Source organism: Columba livia, chromosome 6 (assembly GCF_036013475.1).
Source record: "Columba livia isolate bColLiv1 breed racing homer chromosome 6, bColLiv1.pat.W.v2, whole genome shotgun sequence".
Taxonomy (NCBI): domain Eukaryota; kingdom Metazoa; phylum Chordata; class Aves; order Columbiformes; family Columbidae; genus Columba; species Columba livia.
The window spans coordinates 16800280-16817477 of record NC_088607.1 but is presented as its reverse complement, the minus strand read 5'-3'; the positions used below and the strand labels follow the sequence as shown (position 1 = coordinate 16817477).

General features: G+C 38.0%; 2 protein-coding genes across 22 annotated transcripts in view; one reads left to right on the top strand and one right to left on the bottom strand.

Annotated features, from left to right (window-relative positions):
• The window catches only part of DNTT (DNA nucleotidylexotransferase), a 172445-nt gene that overhangs the window by 17034 nt on the left and 138213 nt on the right, over window positions 1-17198 (top strand). For 6 of the 9 annotated variants that reach the window (XM_021293757.2, XM_021293755.2, XM_065068400.1 and 3 more), the window contains one exon: window positions 3787-3910. The gene's annotated coding sequence lies outside the window, so the exon portion shown is untranslated. Of the gene's footprint in view, window positions 1-2725; window positions 2923-3786; window positions 3911-4976; window positions 5025-17198 lie in introns of those variants that run through there. The other 3 variants (XM_065068398.1, XM_065068396.1, XM_065068397.1) reach the window with 3 other exon arrangements.
• Window positions 1-17198, bottom strand: part of BLNK (B cell linker) — a 101253-nt gene that overhangs the window by 66300 nt on the left and 17755 nt on the right. For 7 of the 13 annotated variants that reach the window (XM_065068380.1, XM_065068382.1, XM_065068383.1 and 4 more), the window contains one exon: window positions 1021-1067. The exons of the other annotated variants lie outside the window; for them this stretch is intronic. In XM_065068380.1, coding sequence (XP_064924452.1) covers window positions 1021-1067 — 47 coding nt within the window. The remainder of the gene's footprint in view (window positions 1-1020; window positions 1068-17198) is intronic. 13 annotated transcript variants of the gene reach the window in all.

Genomic DNA, 17198 nt, shown 5'->3' with positions numbered 1-17198 from the left:
TTCTGTTTGCGCAAATATTGTAGTAGATCAGATTCACTTATAGCACAGAAACAGGGGTCGCACCCTTGGTTGACTTTATATTCATTCTTTCTATGTTTTTTTGTCAAAATGATGTCCCGTTAGACTTAATTACTTTGCAAGAAAGTCCTTTGATATTTTCCTTACTCATCTAGTTAATTATTAAACCTAGAAGAACATTAACTTACGCTCTCATCAAATTCTTATCAATAGGAATAGGATGTTCATGGGTAAAAATGCCTCCAAATTCCTCCTGTTTCTTACCAATAGAGTGGAATTTGAAAAACGATTCTGATTTTGTAAATAAATATAATGTTTTCCTGGCTAGGGAAAGAAAATGCTACATAGAACAGTAACAACCAATGGCTGAAGTAGAGTAACCCATCCATAATAAACTGAACTTTTCTTGGTTTCATTTGCTTATGGAGAAAGCTCACTAATATTGTTTCTGTGCAGTAATACAAGAGAAGCAATGCATCTGAACATTAAGGATATCCTTCTAAATTAACTTGATTTGCCACAAATTATATGAAGGCATTTCCTAACTGTTACACCTGTATTTACCTATTCAATATTCTATTTAAATTCTATTTAAGTTACTTTCAACATAGCATTTTGTTAATTTGCTCACTTAAATTGATCTAACTTAACCAATTCTGAAAATGTGGCCTCATACACTATACAAGTAAAGAGCGTTTGTATTCTGGAAGAAGCTTAACTTGTGCTTTTCTTGATATTAAGGTTTACTCTGTCTGTTCTGAGAAGAATATTGCCCAGCAGCTGGTGCAGAAAAGACTCTCTAGTCAGCTGATGTGAAATACAGTTCCTGTAAACCTTCCAAGGTCCCAATCCTGAGGAAGTTCCACCCCCATCAATTAATGCCCTTCACATGAGCAGGAGGTTTCAATTCTCATTTTTCCTTATTTATTAACAGACAACCTGTCAGAGCATAACAGAGTATTAGTCATTTGATAGAGAAGCAGAAAATAGTATGAAACTTACGGCTGGTGCATTATTTTGAATCGGCTCAGCTCATAATCAGATACATTCTGAAAAGAGATAAACCAGGTATTGTGTTTAAAATAAAGATCCGTTTAAACATGACCAACCCATTAAATGAACTAAGCAAAGACCTAAAAATAGTTTTTAGTTTTATAACCACGTGTTTGTCTCCTCCTGGTTAATGCTTAACTTTTTGTTACTGGCCTGTTGTAATGTTTCTGGAAAGCTGGTAGCACATACTACATTGCTAAACTGGAATTTAACTGGGCATGTGGCTGATTAAAGTATGGTGGTGAATGAATAATTCAAAAAGCAATAAGCAAGCCATTTTATATGGTCTCTTACCAGCTCCACCACAGAATCTCTTTGGATTTTTTTACTGAAATCAGCAGATTAGTATAATAATGCCTGAGTGGAAGATTAATTTGACAATGGTTGGGAGACTATTAAGTCCCAGTTTGGTCAGTTCTTGTGCTAGCCTTCTGCATGACTCCTCAACCCATGAAAAACTAGGAATGAAGAAGAAATATAATTTCTTCTGGACACACAGTGTCCATTCTAGTGCTGCACAAGCTGATTCAGGCTCTGGAAACAGTTTAGCCAAATGCTTTCAATCGTCTGTGTAGGACCACATACCTTTCACCTCAGTGTGCCAAAGACAATGTGCCACGCACTAAAGCAGCAGAAGTACTTCCGATGTTCAAGCTAGTGCGTAGCTTGCAGCTGAACTTCTTAAATCAGAGTTTTAAGCTGGTATAAATATAACCTTTTTTTGTCTATGGATTTTACTTTAGTGCAAAATTTCCTGTAAAATCTCTGGATTGTATCCAGACCAAGTGTGTGATTACGTGGTTTCAGTCCAGAAACACCCTTTTTCTTGCCATAGATTTCAACAAGGGATAGGTCAGGCTGAAAATACATCCATTTAATAGATGCAATTCTAACCTTCCTTCTATTTTTGTGTCAGGAAAAGGAAATTAATTTGCTTGTTTCCTGAGACGTCATAGGTACAACTATAATGGAAGTGAAATCTCTGAAACAGATACTTTTCAGTGACTTCAGTGATACTGAGTTCATTGTAATATGATTGATGTTTGCCCACCTCTATCTGTTTTTCTGAATAACCCCCCAGCTATCAGTCTCATTCCAAACGGTTTTGCCTTTTCTCTCACTATTTCATCAGCATAATAGATGAGTTTTTATCAGGCACAAAAAATGAGACAGCAATAACAGATGTATGAGACAAACTGATCAAGTGGAGAACATGTAAGATCTCAGAGAAAACATTTCCTCTCTATTTAAATTCAAGTGAATCTCTGCATTCCTTTAAGTTCTTTGGTATATTTGTTGTTGAAATATGCCATTTTGGACACTAGAGAACCCCCTACATTTAACACTTTTTGTATAATTATAGTGCAACAAAAAGCAGCTGCAAATCTACATGTAGTGTTATGGTAATTAGCAGATGATCTAGCAGATCTAGAAATCACCAAATTCCTGAGGAATTTTAAAACTATATTGAGTTGCCTGATTGACATGCAGGCCCAGCTGGGCTTGTTCAGACTTTGTCAGCTGTAAACATGACTCACCAAATTGCCCCTGCTGATCAATGACCAGCAATACTGAGGCCATTTCCTCCCCTCTTATTACACCTTCTAAAAGAGGAGGAAACAGCTATGCTTTTTGTTGTAAGGATTTAATTCATTCATTCATTCATTCCTCCCTTTCCTTTGTAAAACAGAATATTTAAACCTTTGCTTGTGTGTATTAAGATTGCTGAGGTATAATTGTTTGGTGATTCTAGTCAAATAGCTTGTGTAATTCTCTCTGCCTTTCCAAGCTGATGTCTGCTGGAATCTCCTGCTTAAGCAGCTCTCTGCCAAGGCAGCTCTTCCTACAAAGGCAAGTGCTGTGTGTAGGGTCAGATCAAGCAATTTTTTAAATATCAATTGAGCTTGGTAGAGGAGGATCTAAGTATTTCCTCTATTGGTGAATATTTTATATAGAGAGTGTAAACTTGATGACTGTTTTGTTTTGTGACGGTTTTCAATAAGGGGGTTAAGCTTTGAGCCTCCCTGAAGTTGGAGGAGACTGATGTCTATGGGTCCAGCTGAAAGCTATCTTTTCTTATTTTGTATGTTTATTTTCTTGCAGTAAATTGCATCATTGACTACAACTAAGAGCTGCTGCTCCATTTTAGCAAAAAAAAATCTGGTCTGGAAAAGAGTACAAAAATGTCTTGCAAACTCAACATTTTTAAAATTATACAGTAGCTTCTCTAAGAAGCTGACTGATTCTTACAGGTTTTAACTGTTTTTCCTGTTATTGCTTGTAATACACATTGTTACTGATTTGTATTGGCATGAATGTAGATATTGCAGATGAATATGTTTGATAAAGAAGTTAAAGTAGTTTCTTTTCTGGAAGGATTTGAGTTGCCCAATATACAACGAGGAACTAAAGGGACAGATTGAAATATTTGGGTGTTTTGTATTTACAGTTTTGTGTTATGGGGCAATTTAGAAAGCATATAAAAATTACGTTATCTTCAAACCTGCTATTGTTTTCCTCTTTTCTACTGACTGCTTCATTTAGCTGACATCAACTTTCTCAGTAGCTCCCTTAGCTTGGTACCTGAGAGTAACCAAAACTCTCAGCTTGCCAATCAAGCTAACCAGCATTGTTTTGCAGATAGGATCACGGAGGGGGAGAAATGCTGCAGTGGTGCAAGTGTTTGAAGTGTGTCACTCACTCCTTTACTTGCAGAAGCACGCCTTGGATCTGAGCCTACCCTGCTGCAGCTGCTTTCCACCATGGGTGCTGAGGAAGGGGAAGACTTACATCAAAAGCAGAGAAGCTAAATTTCTGTGCAATCTGAAGCTTCAGATGTGTAAGTAGGTTTTATGCATTTTTGTCTACATAAGTTTAGACCTATTCATGTATGTAGACTGTGCAGTACACTCACAGTGAACTGGCATGTTTGAGGTGCTCTGGTTCTGTGCATGTGTTTTGCAAATGGCCAGTGTGTGCACATGTGGCTGACGTGCTCTGGCTGGGTGAGGCTTGTGGCATTTTGCAGACTTGGGGACATGTGGAGGATGACTGGTAGGGGTGGTCAGCATGCAAATGGAGTCCTGGTCTGAGGAAACTGAGTAAGTGTGGTAGGAAGGTAATGGGAATGGGGTTCTTACGTGGGTTAAAATGTTGTAATACAGTATGTAGCGTTTATGGCACCTTCACTGCCCCAGGTTTAGCAGTTCTCGAAGGATGGCTTCCAAGTCATAAACAGGGCTGTCAGAAGTCACAAGGTGTGATGTGTTTTGGCCTCCACATTTGCTTTGGAGTCTTTGCTACACTTTCCCAGTTCCTATCTGAGGTTGTGCTGATTGGTATTTTTAATAGAGTTTTGGCCTATAGAAGGTTTTCAGATACCTTTGAAGAAGGTTGTTGATACAGCTGATTGTATGATACAGTCTATTCAACTGTATTTTGAAGTTTGTAGAAGCATCTTTTTCCCCTCTTTACTTTTCAGCCTCTTCTTGTAGGTAAGCACCTGTATAACATGGTTATGACCACAGGTGCAAATAATACCTTGAACAATCCAGGAGAGCCCTGAAGGAACAGTTTGAAAAGGTCAAATTTTGATGTGAATGAGGATGAGGGGATTCCTTTGGCTTTATGATAAACAAACATACTGTGTTGCTAGATAAGCTGTCAATATCTAGGCAGTAAAGCTGTATGTAAGGTGACAGTCTTGTCATTACCTTACAAAAACGCTGAGTGACATTCTGTAACGTTGCCAGTTTAGAGAGGTTTGCTGTGAGATGAGTTTGCTTATTGTGTGTATGCGTATATATATATTTGACTATAGTATTGTATAATGAGTTGGTCTTGCTCCTGATTTTCTTCAGTTTGGTGTGTTTTATTTTATTTTATTTTTTTTTTTTTTTGGACAGGGGAGAGAGGACCAAGACTGACTTGATGTAAAGGGATTTAATGTTATGGTAAAATGTATAATCTATTATAGAAACTCTGTATTCAGTATGACCAACTTTATGTTAAGACCTGTTCATGTTTATGGAATCTGTTTGGTATTGATAAAAAACTTCAAGAATCCAGGATTATGAGGAATCTACAGCTATATTTTTCATTTCTGAGAGAGAGAAATCTGGAGGATAAGTAAAAATGATCTACATTTAGGCAGTCGATATGAGTAAAAATCAGAAAAATGATAAAATGTTAACAATCCATGTTAATGACATCCCCTATTAATTGCCATAGTAGACTATCTGTAATTAGTCAGAGAAGATATCGCATTTCTTAGTAAAAATGTCTTTATGGAATCAGGTCTCAGTGCTGGCCTCTAGAAATACCACCTGAGCTATAGACTTTTGCCAGTCATATCTGATAGAAACTGTTAGAGTGTCTCAGACTGAGTAAACCATGGAGTAAAACAAAAGTGAAGGTTAATAAAATGTGGATTCCTTAAAATTAAAGGTCAGTCCAGAAAAAATGGCAATTCTTTCTATTGCAAACAGAAGATTTTTGGTTTTAATGTATTCATCCAGTTTAAAGTGTGTAAAACTGACATCTAGTGGTAGCAAGAGCACTTAGTGTGCAAAAGTACTTTCTAGTGAGACTAGTTTGCATAGCAGATTAACAGTTTGCAACTATACTACATACCAAAATCGCGGTTCCCTGTACTTTAGCCTAACTCAAATCCTGTTTCTCTGTGTTACAGAGCCTTTCAAATTAAGTCTTGCTCCTTTTAGTAATATCTCACTTATATAATGCAAGGTGGTGGTGTCTGTTCACCTTTATAAATGCATGGACTCCTGCTAGAGAAGTATCATCCTGATGAACAGCTTCATTAGAGAGGAGAAGGTTGGAAGGGGCATTAGGATTAAAATATTCCCATACAAAAAGCTGAGGATAAGGGTTAAAGAATCTCAGCAGGGTCACTGAGGAAATTGTTCAGCAGCTATCAATTTTAGGCCTGTTATGAATAAACAAGAGCAGTCAGGCTTCAGAGCTGCGATACATGTCTCAGGTTTGGCGTCACTCACCAGTGAAAGCTTCTCTGAGAGGGGAAGCAGGACCTTATGGCCAAAACCATGATGTCGTGTGAATTCAGGCAAGATGTGTGGGGTCTGAATCCATAGAGCACGTACGCATATGCTTAAAACATGCCCACAGAAGGCAGAAGGATATGTTAATTTGCTAGGGTCTGTGCTTAACTGTTTTGCTGAGTCATGGTTTATCTTCATTTCTCATTTATAATTTTATTCAAATAGCATTTAAAATAGCATTTTCTATTTTCTTCCATATTTTATCTAGGTTATTCCCATTCTAGTAGCTTTGAGGGGAAAAAAAACCTTGGTAAAACTGTATGATACTTACCCCAATGAGGCTTTAATAGCACTGGAAGAAAAACTAAATTATATGCATAATGGATAATTTACTAATAAAGTGAAAAAAGAGCAGCAAAGTTGTGCAAAAATTAAATATTATTTTTAAAAATATGGCTTGGGATGCCATTTCTGTAGTCAAAGGATGCACTTTAAAATGAATGTAGATTTGAATGGCGCTTTCAAATTTTTCTGTCTTTCAAATAAAAAAATGAAAGAGATCAGAAGGCTGGGTGCAGGCAGAGAAGAATCTGAAGGAAGAAGGAAGACGTGTAGTTTAGTGAAAGTGTAATTAGAAGTAGGCAAAAGTAAGAAAATTTTTCTTTAAAAGTTCAGTTTTTCAGGGTTGGCAGTTTGTAGCAAGAATTAGTCAATTTTTGGTTGTAAATGTTTATTTTGCAGCCTTCTCAGCTCATAATAATGGTTGTAAATATTTCTGAGCTAAAAAATGTTGGTAGCATAATTGTATGTAGCTTAATGCAGTTCCAAGGCTGAGGTGAATCATGCATTTTATCTTTGTTATTTTTCAAACCTCAGTGAATCATATTTGTTGAACACAAACATTGATACTCTGCAGTGAAACTAAAGTCACAGTTATAGAAGTGGTATAAGAAACAGCTGTTGTCATTTCAGATAGGCGAGCCTACTGCTTTAATGTGAAAGGAGAGATGAGCAGCAATCCTCTTCATTGCAGAGCTGCTCTGTAAGGACAAGATTAGTTGTTAAGAGTTGTGCCAGCCGGAGCTCAGTGATGTGGTCTTATCTATCTGAGCTGGTAATCCAGCACAGGTGCCCAACAGTTCCAATATATTTTTGACCTTTCGGGTCTGAGTGTGGGAGGGGTTGCAATGGCACGAGGCCAGTTGCTGTGCGTGGTCACCCTGGCTTCACCTGCACTCCCTGGGGCTTCTCCTTACTGCTTGTACACTGATGCTTTTCCAAAGCAGTGAAAGCATAAGTCATGCTAGTAGTGCCAGAATTGTTGATATACATGATATTTCTAAGATTTCATAGCAGCCATGTCTACATTTGGCTTATATAAGACCTCACGTAGTACAAGTGATATAATGTTGATAACAGCGTTAGTAGCAAGGGAATATATTCAGGAAGTGCTTGGTGTAAATAGCACTGTTGGGAAGGGGTTTCTTGGTCCGCTGTGGATTTATCAGCTATCAGGAAGTGCTGCTGGTATTTTGTCCATCGGTATTGATTTAGTTAAAACTGCTTTTCCACTGTGGTGTTACTAAGAGTTGTGTTCAACATGTTATGCGAGTTGAGGTCTAGATGTCTGTCGTGCTGGAAGGAACAGTACAGTATTTTTACCTTTTTTTTTTCTCTAGGATAATCAGGATTACTTTAGCACTGTTGGTGGAGATCTGTTTGTAGTATTGCTTCTCTGTAATTTCAAGTGAGAACCAAATTTTTAATGAATTATTTTATTATGTTTAATATGCATTGAACTACTGTGTGGTTTTGTAGAACTCCAAGGCTGAGGAGTCTGTACTGCATACCCTGCCACATTTAACTGTTGAGATGTTAGAAACGTGTATTTTATTTGAGAGAAAGATATTTTCCTGCAATAATAGCTTGATGAATTGCTGTGGTTTGTTATTTTGAGGAAACTGCCTTTACTGTCCCTGCAATAGTAGCTAAGGTGTACATATTTCAGATTAACCAGTTTTGCTCTGAAAGAGCTCCAATGAAGGATTAAACTAGTTGATCCTTTGTTCTAATGTATGCTATGAGTGGTTTTACCTGTGATTTGTTTGTTACCTAGGGTTTCAAGCCCATTCTATACACCAAGACCTGCTTGCTCACACTTGGCTATCCAAGACCTTTTTGAATCTGTCATACTTAATCCCGCACACTGAATGAATAGCCCCCTCCCTGAAAGCTGGCTGCAGAAATAGCCTTGGTCTAGGACACTTATGTTGATCTGCAACATAAATCTGTCTTATAGTACATGCAATGGGAAAGTTTGTTATTTTTCCTAGAACATGGATGTCCCCATTAGTCTTGGTGACCTGATGGAGAGATGTGAGATTTCCAAGGTTCTTACAAAAATTATATTGTCTTCCTCACTGACAGTGTAATGCCCTGTGGGCTGAGCTCTATATTTGCATGTCTTTATTGAAATGATACTTACTGGAACGAAGAAAATAAAACCACTTCCCGTATCTTTACAGTAATGTACTGCTATATGCTTAAGCAAATTAAAGTGGGTTTTAGTGTTGAAAAAGGAAGCAAGTCACCACATACAGAAATAACTATGACCACTAGAAATTTAGCATCAGCAAAAATACAGCAGAGCCTGTTGCTGGTGTGGGTGATGCAAGATTAGGAAGCCTGAATTTTTTTTTTTTTTTTTTTTTTTTGGAAAGAGAAGTCAGAAGAGCCAGCTGAAAGTCTTCTAGCAGAACCATTTATCTCTTAAAAATGCTTCATCAATTAAAACAGACTGTTTTGCAGGACTCCTTTCACTTCATCAGTGATTAAGAATATACAAAAAAATTGGCAGAGATGAGTCAATTTATTTTGATGTTTTTAGTATAACGTAGAAGGCCTAAATGAGGCATGTCAGTGCTACTGCTTTAATGGTTTCAATATATATATATATATATTATATATATATATTTAAGAGAAACTTACAACTATTCTTTCTGATACAGAACAAAGGGAAATATTGAAGTGTCAGAAGTTCTGGTTTTGGACACATCTAAGAACCAATGGCCTGGAAAATATTTCTAGCCTGTAGTTAAGATACCAGTAACCTGAGATGTCCATGAAAGGACATACTGCAGAAATGCCCTCAGCATGGGGCTCTGCTTGAAGTAGAACTGATGCTTTAGGAATTGATGTTTTCCCAGGACTCAGCCCAAGGTGGGAGTGCACAAGGCTGTTGACCAGTTTTGGACACACTTTAATAGTGACATCTAACAGTTCTTACACTGTCAGCTTCTTTTAATAATCTTGGCCTTCAGCAGGGCTAAGCCATGTCTGAGGCTACCTGCTACTTTCAGCTACGTGAGTCCCCTTCCAGTAACTGCATGCAGTGGTGCCCCTCTGCCCTGGCTCATTAAAACAACTCTGTTGTGAAATAAGACTCTCCCTTGGCCATGTGGTTATGTGCGATTTCTTTCTAGTTCATCTTTTTGTACCTAAACAATCTACTTTTGCTACATGGCATATCCTTAAGGGAGCAGACCTCTCCACCATGGTTTGTGTACTGGGTTCTTGCTGAGGTGGGAGCACAGGGGCTCTTCCAGGATCCTCCTTACCTCTGTCAGTCTCTTGCCCCTTGATAACCAAGGCAAGCATAATGTTAATTACCTCATAGCCTATTTTGGAGGTAGGGTACGGGGGGTACTTGCTAAACTGCAGCTAGCATGGGGCCCTTCTGCTGCTCACTCCCCGATGCCAGCAAGGTGCCACCAGGCAGGGCTGTGGAGAAGCTGTCCCAGGTACCTGAATGTCCCAGTGGCTTGTGGCTGCCAAAGGACCAGTCCTGCTCCCTCCCTTCCCCCTTGACTCCTGTGATGGAGGAATGTCTTGCACCCCTGTACTGACTCTGGTCTTTCTCTGACCCTTTTATGAATTGAAACAGCTGCAAATGAAACAAGAGAATTCCCTTGAACCAAGGGAACCTTCTGGCTAGAGAGGTGGCCAGGGGAGAAAACTGTCGATCAGGTGATCCACCCCTGTCCCTTGCAGCATCAGTTTCAGTTGCCTGGGTTTGTCTGAAATCTTTCACTGAAGTGCTGTTTTTTCTCAGCTGCTCTAAACCTTCTGGAGAGGTGTATGCTCTGGACACTGTGCTGCTTCCACCTCCTCCATGCTGTCATCAGCAGTTGTGTGGGGAGCTGGGTTAGGGAAGTGGTCTGGTGGAAAAATAACCACACGACAAAAAAGTTTCCATCTGGATAAAAACTTGATGCACTGCCTTTGTGGCCAAGTGGAAGCTAGTGCTAGCAAAAGTGTGTGTGTGTGTGTAGGCAATGGGGACATATGGCAAGGTGGAAGCAGGAGCATTACCCCTTTAACCAGGTATGAAATTGTCCCTTTGGTTAATTTAATTTGCTTATTGTGGAAACTGAGGGAGGTGAGGGCTGAACTTGTGGTGGTAGCATTTTCAATATTTGAATATGGACTTAGTAAGAAGAGTGCTGTCTTGGAATGGTGGCAGAAGCTGTCTCGGTGGAAAATGCTCTGTGCACTGCATTGAAAATCAAAAGCTCTCTCTATTTTCTGGCTATAAGAGTTTCCATCCTTCTGTCTTGAGGGAGGCTGAAAATGACAGCAGGAAATAGCACAGCAGGAATCAATTCTCAGGTCACTGATAGGTGAGACTGGCAAGGACCCTCATTATTTGGGGAAGGTTAAGTCGTAATCCTGCTTAAAGGCTGCTATACAGGGCAAATAATTGAATAAAGAGACCCTGCAGGTGTCTCAGCATGTTGGGAGCAATGGGATCAATCTTGGAGAATCCCAGAAAGTGGGGGACTTTGAGCCTTTAGCTCTCCCCTGCTGGCCAAGGGCCTGGGAACTGTGCAGAAGTGCTCCCTGCTGACACTGCCTGCAGAAGCAGCTGCCTTCCGCTTTCCTGCATCTGGACAAAACCAATAACTATAACAAGAAGTGCTGGGAAACAGCTGAGCCTGAAAGGCTGTACAGAAGGGGTGTGACAATAATCTCGCCTCTCAGAGCAAATACTATGGCAGGAGCAGTCAGCAGTATTAGAACTGCAACAGCAATCTTAAAAGCAAAACCTATACGTGACAGTATTCTTGAAAGATTAAGAAAGGTTTTATGCATGATTGTAAACACATTATGTTTCATCAAGGAAAATAGAAATAGCTAATCTTAATGATAAGAATGAATGCCCTTGCTGAATCAGAAACCAAACGTGATTTTGTACATGCTTGGCAGCTCCAAAAGCTCTGATGGCTGGCCACCTTCTGTCTGGAAATAAACCACATCATAAGCTTGCACATTTAAATTGAATAAACAATTTTGTATGCCCCCTCAGAAACTCACTGAGCTACTTAACTTTGAAAGTACCTTCTCGATACTGGAATAGATTTGCTGTGCTGCCTTTGATAATGTTTTATATTCTTGATGTAGTACTTTAGTTCTACTCTTCAGCTTCATTTTAATAATCAGTGTTTATATCTGTCTGGTATAGATACACAACATTTTTTGACTGTATTAATTAAAAAGTATATTTATCTGTAGATGTCCTGCAAATGAAAAGTTCCTTTGCTTGCATCATGTTATATCACCCACAGAAAGCAACATCACTAATAATGAGTAATCACAGAGTCCATCAGCAAGATCATGGCTGCTGCATATCAGTGGCTGAAATAACTTTGTGAAAAGATAGACTTTAAGGTGCTGATAGTTCATTGCAAGTAGGAGATGGAACACCCTGTGCAGTTTTGTTAATTAAGGTCAGCAGCAGTATTACCAAGATTCAGTACAATGAAGATCCTTTGCTGTAAAGCAGATGTGCTAGATCTAAGTTATTGCAAAAGCTCAGCCTCCATGACTTTCGTGTTGAAGAGGCCAGCTGCCAATATTGCATGCAGCCTGTGGCACTGACTTAAACAGAAGTTATTTCTGCCACTGGAGACAGGCATGTGTAGTTGTTCATGTCAATAGATATCATCATTCAAAGCATGAGCTTCATCTGTGTTGTGTCACAGCATGGTGAATGTGGATGAGAACTTCTAAGGTGGGATTGAAGACACACATAGCGTGGAGTGGCAACCTTTTTCCTGTTCTGTGACACTGTGCAGAGTGCTGCTTAATGCTTATGGCCAGGGCAGCCCCAAATTACAGGAGCCACCTCTTGAAGGAGCAAAGCCAAAGACTAGTACAACATTAATCAATGATAACCAGTGACACAGAGCTTTAGAAATTTTATTGGTAAGTACTTGTCTACAGTAGAGCTTAAGGACATTGATTTAAACATCTGCTTTATTTTTCCCACTTTAAAAATCTGAAAGACAGCTTGTAAATATAACACTTTTCCCCACACCCCAGCATCCCCTGCCTTTCTGAGATGCCATTAGGCTTGTTAGTGTGCTTAAATGGTTTAATTAAAATATTTTCTGGTCCAATGCAATAAACAATGTATTCTGTCAGTGCAACATGTCTGATGCTAATGATACTCTGGGTGATGGATTGTTGTGGGGACAGCTACAAAGCTTAATTTGAGAGGTTTGATTTTCTTTTACTTCAGCTATCATGAACTGAACAGATAATGCCAGCCAGAAAGAAGCAAGGAAAATGTGCTTTGGAAGTTTCTGATCTCCTTTGTTCTTATATGGAAATGTAACAGTATCTTGACCCATTTGTCAGGTGATGTATATATATCTAGTACATGTTAAACTATTAGTTGCATTTCAGTAGAAAAAGGAGATCAAGTTTTGGATACAGGATTCATTATATTAGCTTAAACAAAATTGTTGGTGTTCATGTGCATATGTATTTCTCTGCAGAACATAAATGATACAGTATTTGTGTGTCCTTTTTTTTTTCCTACTTCTGTGTTGCTGCTTGGTCTTTACACACAAACATTTATTTATTTGGATGTCATACTGGATCTGAGCACTGATTCAAGGTATTGGGGAACCCAGTGTATACCTCATTCCCTCCCCTCTCAGCACTATTAATCTTCAAAAATATCAGTCTTTTCTCTCTGACACTTGATGTTAGCTGATGAAGTCTGTGCCTACATCTGAACTTTAGAAAACTTCTAAGTATTCAGACTGTATAATCCTGTTCTTAGTATGTTCTGCATTGATTTTATAGCATCAGATACTGTTCAGGAATGGATACGAAACAGACTTTCTTTTGGCATGTTCCTGAAGTGACCCAAGTAATTTGTGAGCAAGGCAATTAAAAAATGAGTTATAAAAATGATGCCAAATGTCTTTGAAATAACTGTTCCACTATATAAAAGTATACATGAATGTCTTTTAGAAAAACAAACAAAAATCCCACCTTGTTTCTACCAGTTTGTAAAACTGAAGTTATAGTAGTAGCAAGTGTAATTTGTGCAGTGAAAGAAATAGTAAGATATATATTTAAATTGTCTAAAATATTTTTGTGTCAAGGTTTTACAGATCAATGACTCTACATGTTGTTGACAACCAAGATTAAATGCTTACAAGAAATCCCAAGTTTACACTCAGATACAGACACTATTTCCTATCCTGGCAGCTCATGAAACACTAACATTTGAATTTCAGTCTGATACCATCTGATCATTTTGGAGCAGTATATCTTTAGATCTATTAGCAAGCTTATGCAGAGTTTAGAGTGGGAGGGGAAAGGAAATGCAGCATGTTTTCTTTGAGAATAGTTGGGCTTTGAAAGCTGCTGAAAGTTTTGGAATGTTAAAAGACAAACCAGCTGAGATACATTAATGGGCAAAGAGTGAGACAAGAGGTCAAAACTGTACGTGCAGATGTCCTTTCACATCCTAGTAATTTCTGAAGATTCACTTGGCTTCAAAATTAAGCCCATTCCAGGGACACAATACACATATTTGCAACCAGTTCTAATATTAGTTTGTCGTTACAATGGTATCTGAAAGCCAGTGATATTTATGCTAGCACAAAAGAAATAAACATGTTAAATTTAAATATCTTTACTGGAAAAAAGCAGTCAATTTTGATTACGTAAATTTCCTTCATATTTTAATAAATATTGTTAGTACTATTTGTTAGTGTGGCTTTCCAAATTCACTTTAGTGACTAAACCTATTAGCAATGATCATATCACTTCAGCTATAGAATGCAACTACTAGTAGCTATTTCTGGTGCAATTAAAAGGTGAAAATATAAACGCCATCTCCTTAATAAATTAAGATGGCCACAGAAGGGGTGCTATTTCTAAATATGTATTGTATCTTATTTTTCCTCAGCATTGGAGGGAAGGAGATAATGGCTTTTACACTTCAGACATGAAGTGGGCAAAGATTCGATGGGCAAAATCAATGTAGAAACTTGTAAATTAATGAAATTATTCATAATGATGTGCACCTCCCACAGAAATATAAACAGATGTATTGTATTTCTGCTCCAGAAAAATGAAGCATTAATTAAAACAAGTTCATTTTTGTTTCCTTTAATACTCTCTAGCTCTACTTTTTGACATATGACTATAATTACCCAGCTATGTAACAAACCTGCACAGGATGACCACGTACTGTCTAAAGTACTTGAAAGTATTATTTGTTTTTCCTCATTTTCTTGTATTGCATCATCTGCTTAGTAAAATACCCTGGCATTTCCTATTCTAAGATGTGTATAAAGTGAATACTGATCCCCCCCCTGTTACCTGGACATGAGTGTGAATCTGCAGCTCATTCAGATGCATATGTGAGCATGCACACCTTCAGACGACGGATGCTGGGATAGTTTATAACCTTCTGACTGATGGCTGTGCTTATGTGGTGTGTCTGTGGATCTAGGTACCATTTAGCATGACAAAAACAGCTCTAGTTGGCTTTAGCTGATTAAAATTTGTATCTAATATATGGGTTATTTCAAACTGAACCTCAGAGGCAAAACAATATTCAAGAAATTCTTGACCTTGAAACCTTGAATTGACCTTTCATGTTGCATTGTGGAAATCCAACTATTGTCTGCAGATGTCAGATTATACCCATTTTATCTGTGCTGCCCAAATGGATATTTCTCCTGTTTGTAACAAACGTGGTGCTTTGGGTTATGATGGAAAACTATAGAAAAACATTTTAAAAATCTCCTGTGAGCTAATTGTTTAATTCCTCAGTTTCTTATGTTCCTGAATTTATTCATTAGCACAGTCACAAAATCCTTAAAGACCCAACAGAAAATGTAGTGTTACACTGTAAAGTTCAAGAATGCTTAATTGGACAGGGAAAATGAAGAAATAACAACATAAATAATGCATGGAAGAGTTCTAAAGATGACTGAAAACTTGTTGGTAGACGACTTTCTGTTGGGAGAGTGTATTTGCTATGACCAAATATAACCCAAAGATTTGTGGACAATACCCTTATTTTTACAGATTTTATTTGCTTTTCTTCTTATTGTCTCTTTCAAATTCAGTGGTGTGCTTGTACAGAAACATTTCAGGTGCTCTGTGAACCAGCTGAATCAAAAGCATTCAAGTAAGAGGTTGGATTTTTGAGGTTGGTTTGTTTGGTTGTTTGTTCTGGTGAAGTGCCTCTTTCACTTGCGGTGTGATACTGGCACATATAGACATTTCCTTAATCTGCTTTTGTTTGGGTCCTACAGTATCTAAATGCACGAATGAAGTGTTGCATTTCCCCCTTCACAGGAAACTAGGGTTTCAGGGCAAATGTCAGTATTTTCCTTGGGTAATTCTGAGTAACTAGCTATATATATGAAATATGCATTTGTAGTCTAGTGTCTGTATATTTTTTGTTAACTATACAGGTTGTATATTATTTAAAATTTCTATCTTATTCTACTTTCAGATGGTTAAGCACCTTGCCTACTCATATTATGTTGATCAGATCTTGGTTTAGCGTACTGGGACTTAAGTAAGTTTAATGGGAAACAAAGTTTTTATTCTATCAGGGTCATAGCATGACAGACCAACTCCAGGCATGTCTAAGGGCCTGGTTATTTTTAATAGTTCTCAGTCTTATGTTTTTCAAGGACTATGTTGCAACGGATACAGACGATATCATCTTTTAAGGATTGTAGATTGCATTCAAGTAGCGAGGGGCAAAATAGTTAACCTCTTAAGCCAAAAGGCCCAACTACACATAACAGTGGAGGAAATAATTTTTAAAAGTACAGAAACAAAAGCATTCTACAGCAGGTTTCAAAAACATAAATAGGCAGTTTAAAATATAGTTCTTGGGGATTTTGTGCCTGTTTGTTTACTAATGGAAACTCAAATGCTGCAGGTAATAGTACCTACAGAAAACAAAATACCGTACAAGCAGAAGCTGTGCTTCTGGATTTGGTGCAGTAATATGATTTTTGCATAGATTTTGCCCTACAGTATTCCAGAGGCCTTAAATATAGGAAACGGTTTAAATCCTCATTCTTCTAAGCACTGGTTTTGTGAGACCTCTGGGAATTTTAATTTTTTCCCGGCATGCCTCTTTCTGAGCACCAGTGTGGGATGTGGTTTTCCAGCAATACAACCCAAACTTCAAGCCAGACTAAAGTCTAAATGCTAAAGTCTGTGCTTATGCATAGAATTGGCACTAGAAAAACTCACTAATGAAAGATCTCTGCAAATGTACTTGTTTTTTGTTGTTGTTGTTGTTGTTATTATTTTAATGTGAGCAAATTCCTTGAGACTTATATATGGAAAGATTGGCTCAGAGGATGCTATTAAAATATTTATCATTCTTGGAATGACTGCAAGCTTTTGTTGCTCTTAACAGTATGTTGACAACTGACAGGTTCTGCAAGCCATCTGCTGATAACTTTAAATTAAAGACCATATTACACTGAAATTCAGCAGTCACTACATTTGTAGCAATCTGGAGGTTTGCTGTTCCTGTTTTGTTTGCTTTTTCCCCATGCCCCAGCATCATGTTTATCCACAGCAGATGGCATAATGTAAGAGAAAACAGGATGGCTTAATTTTACTAAGGGAAACCCCTGACACTTGGTAACTTGGTCTTTATCTGCATCTGTGGGTTTTTTTGTTTCTATAAATTTGCATTTCAGACTTACTGAATTTTCATTCTACCTGTGTTATTATGACTTTTATTACAGCCAGTTATGGATC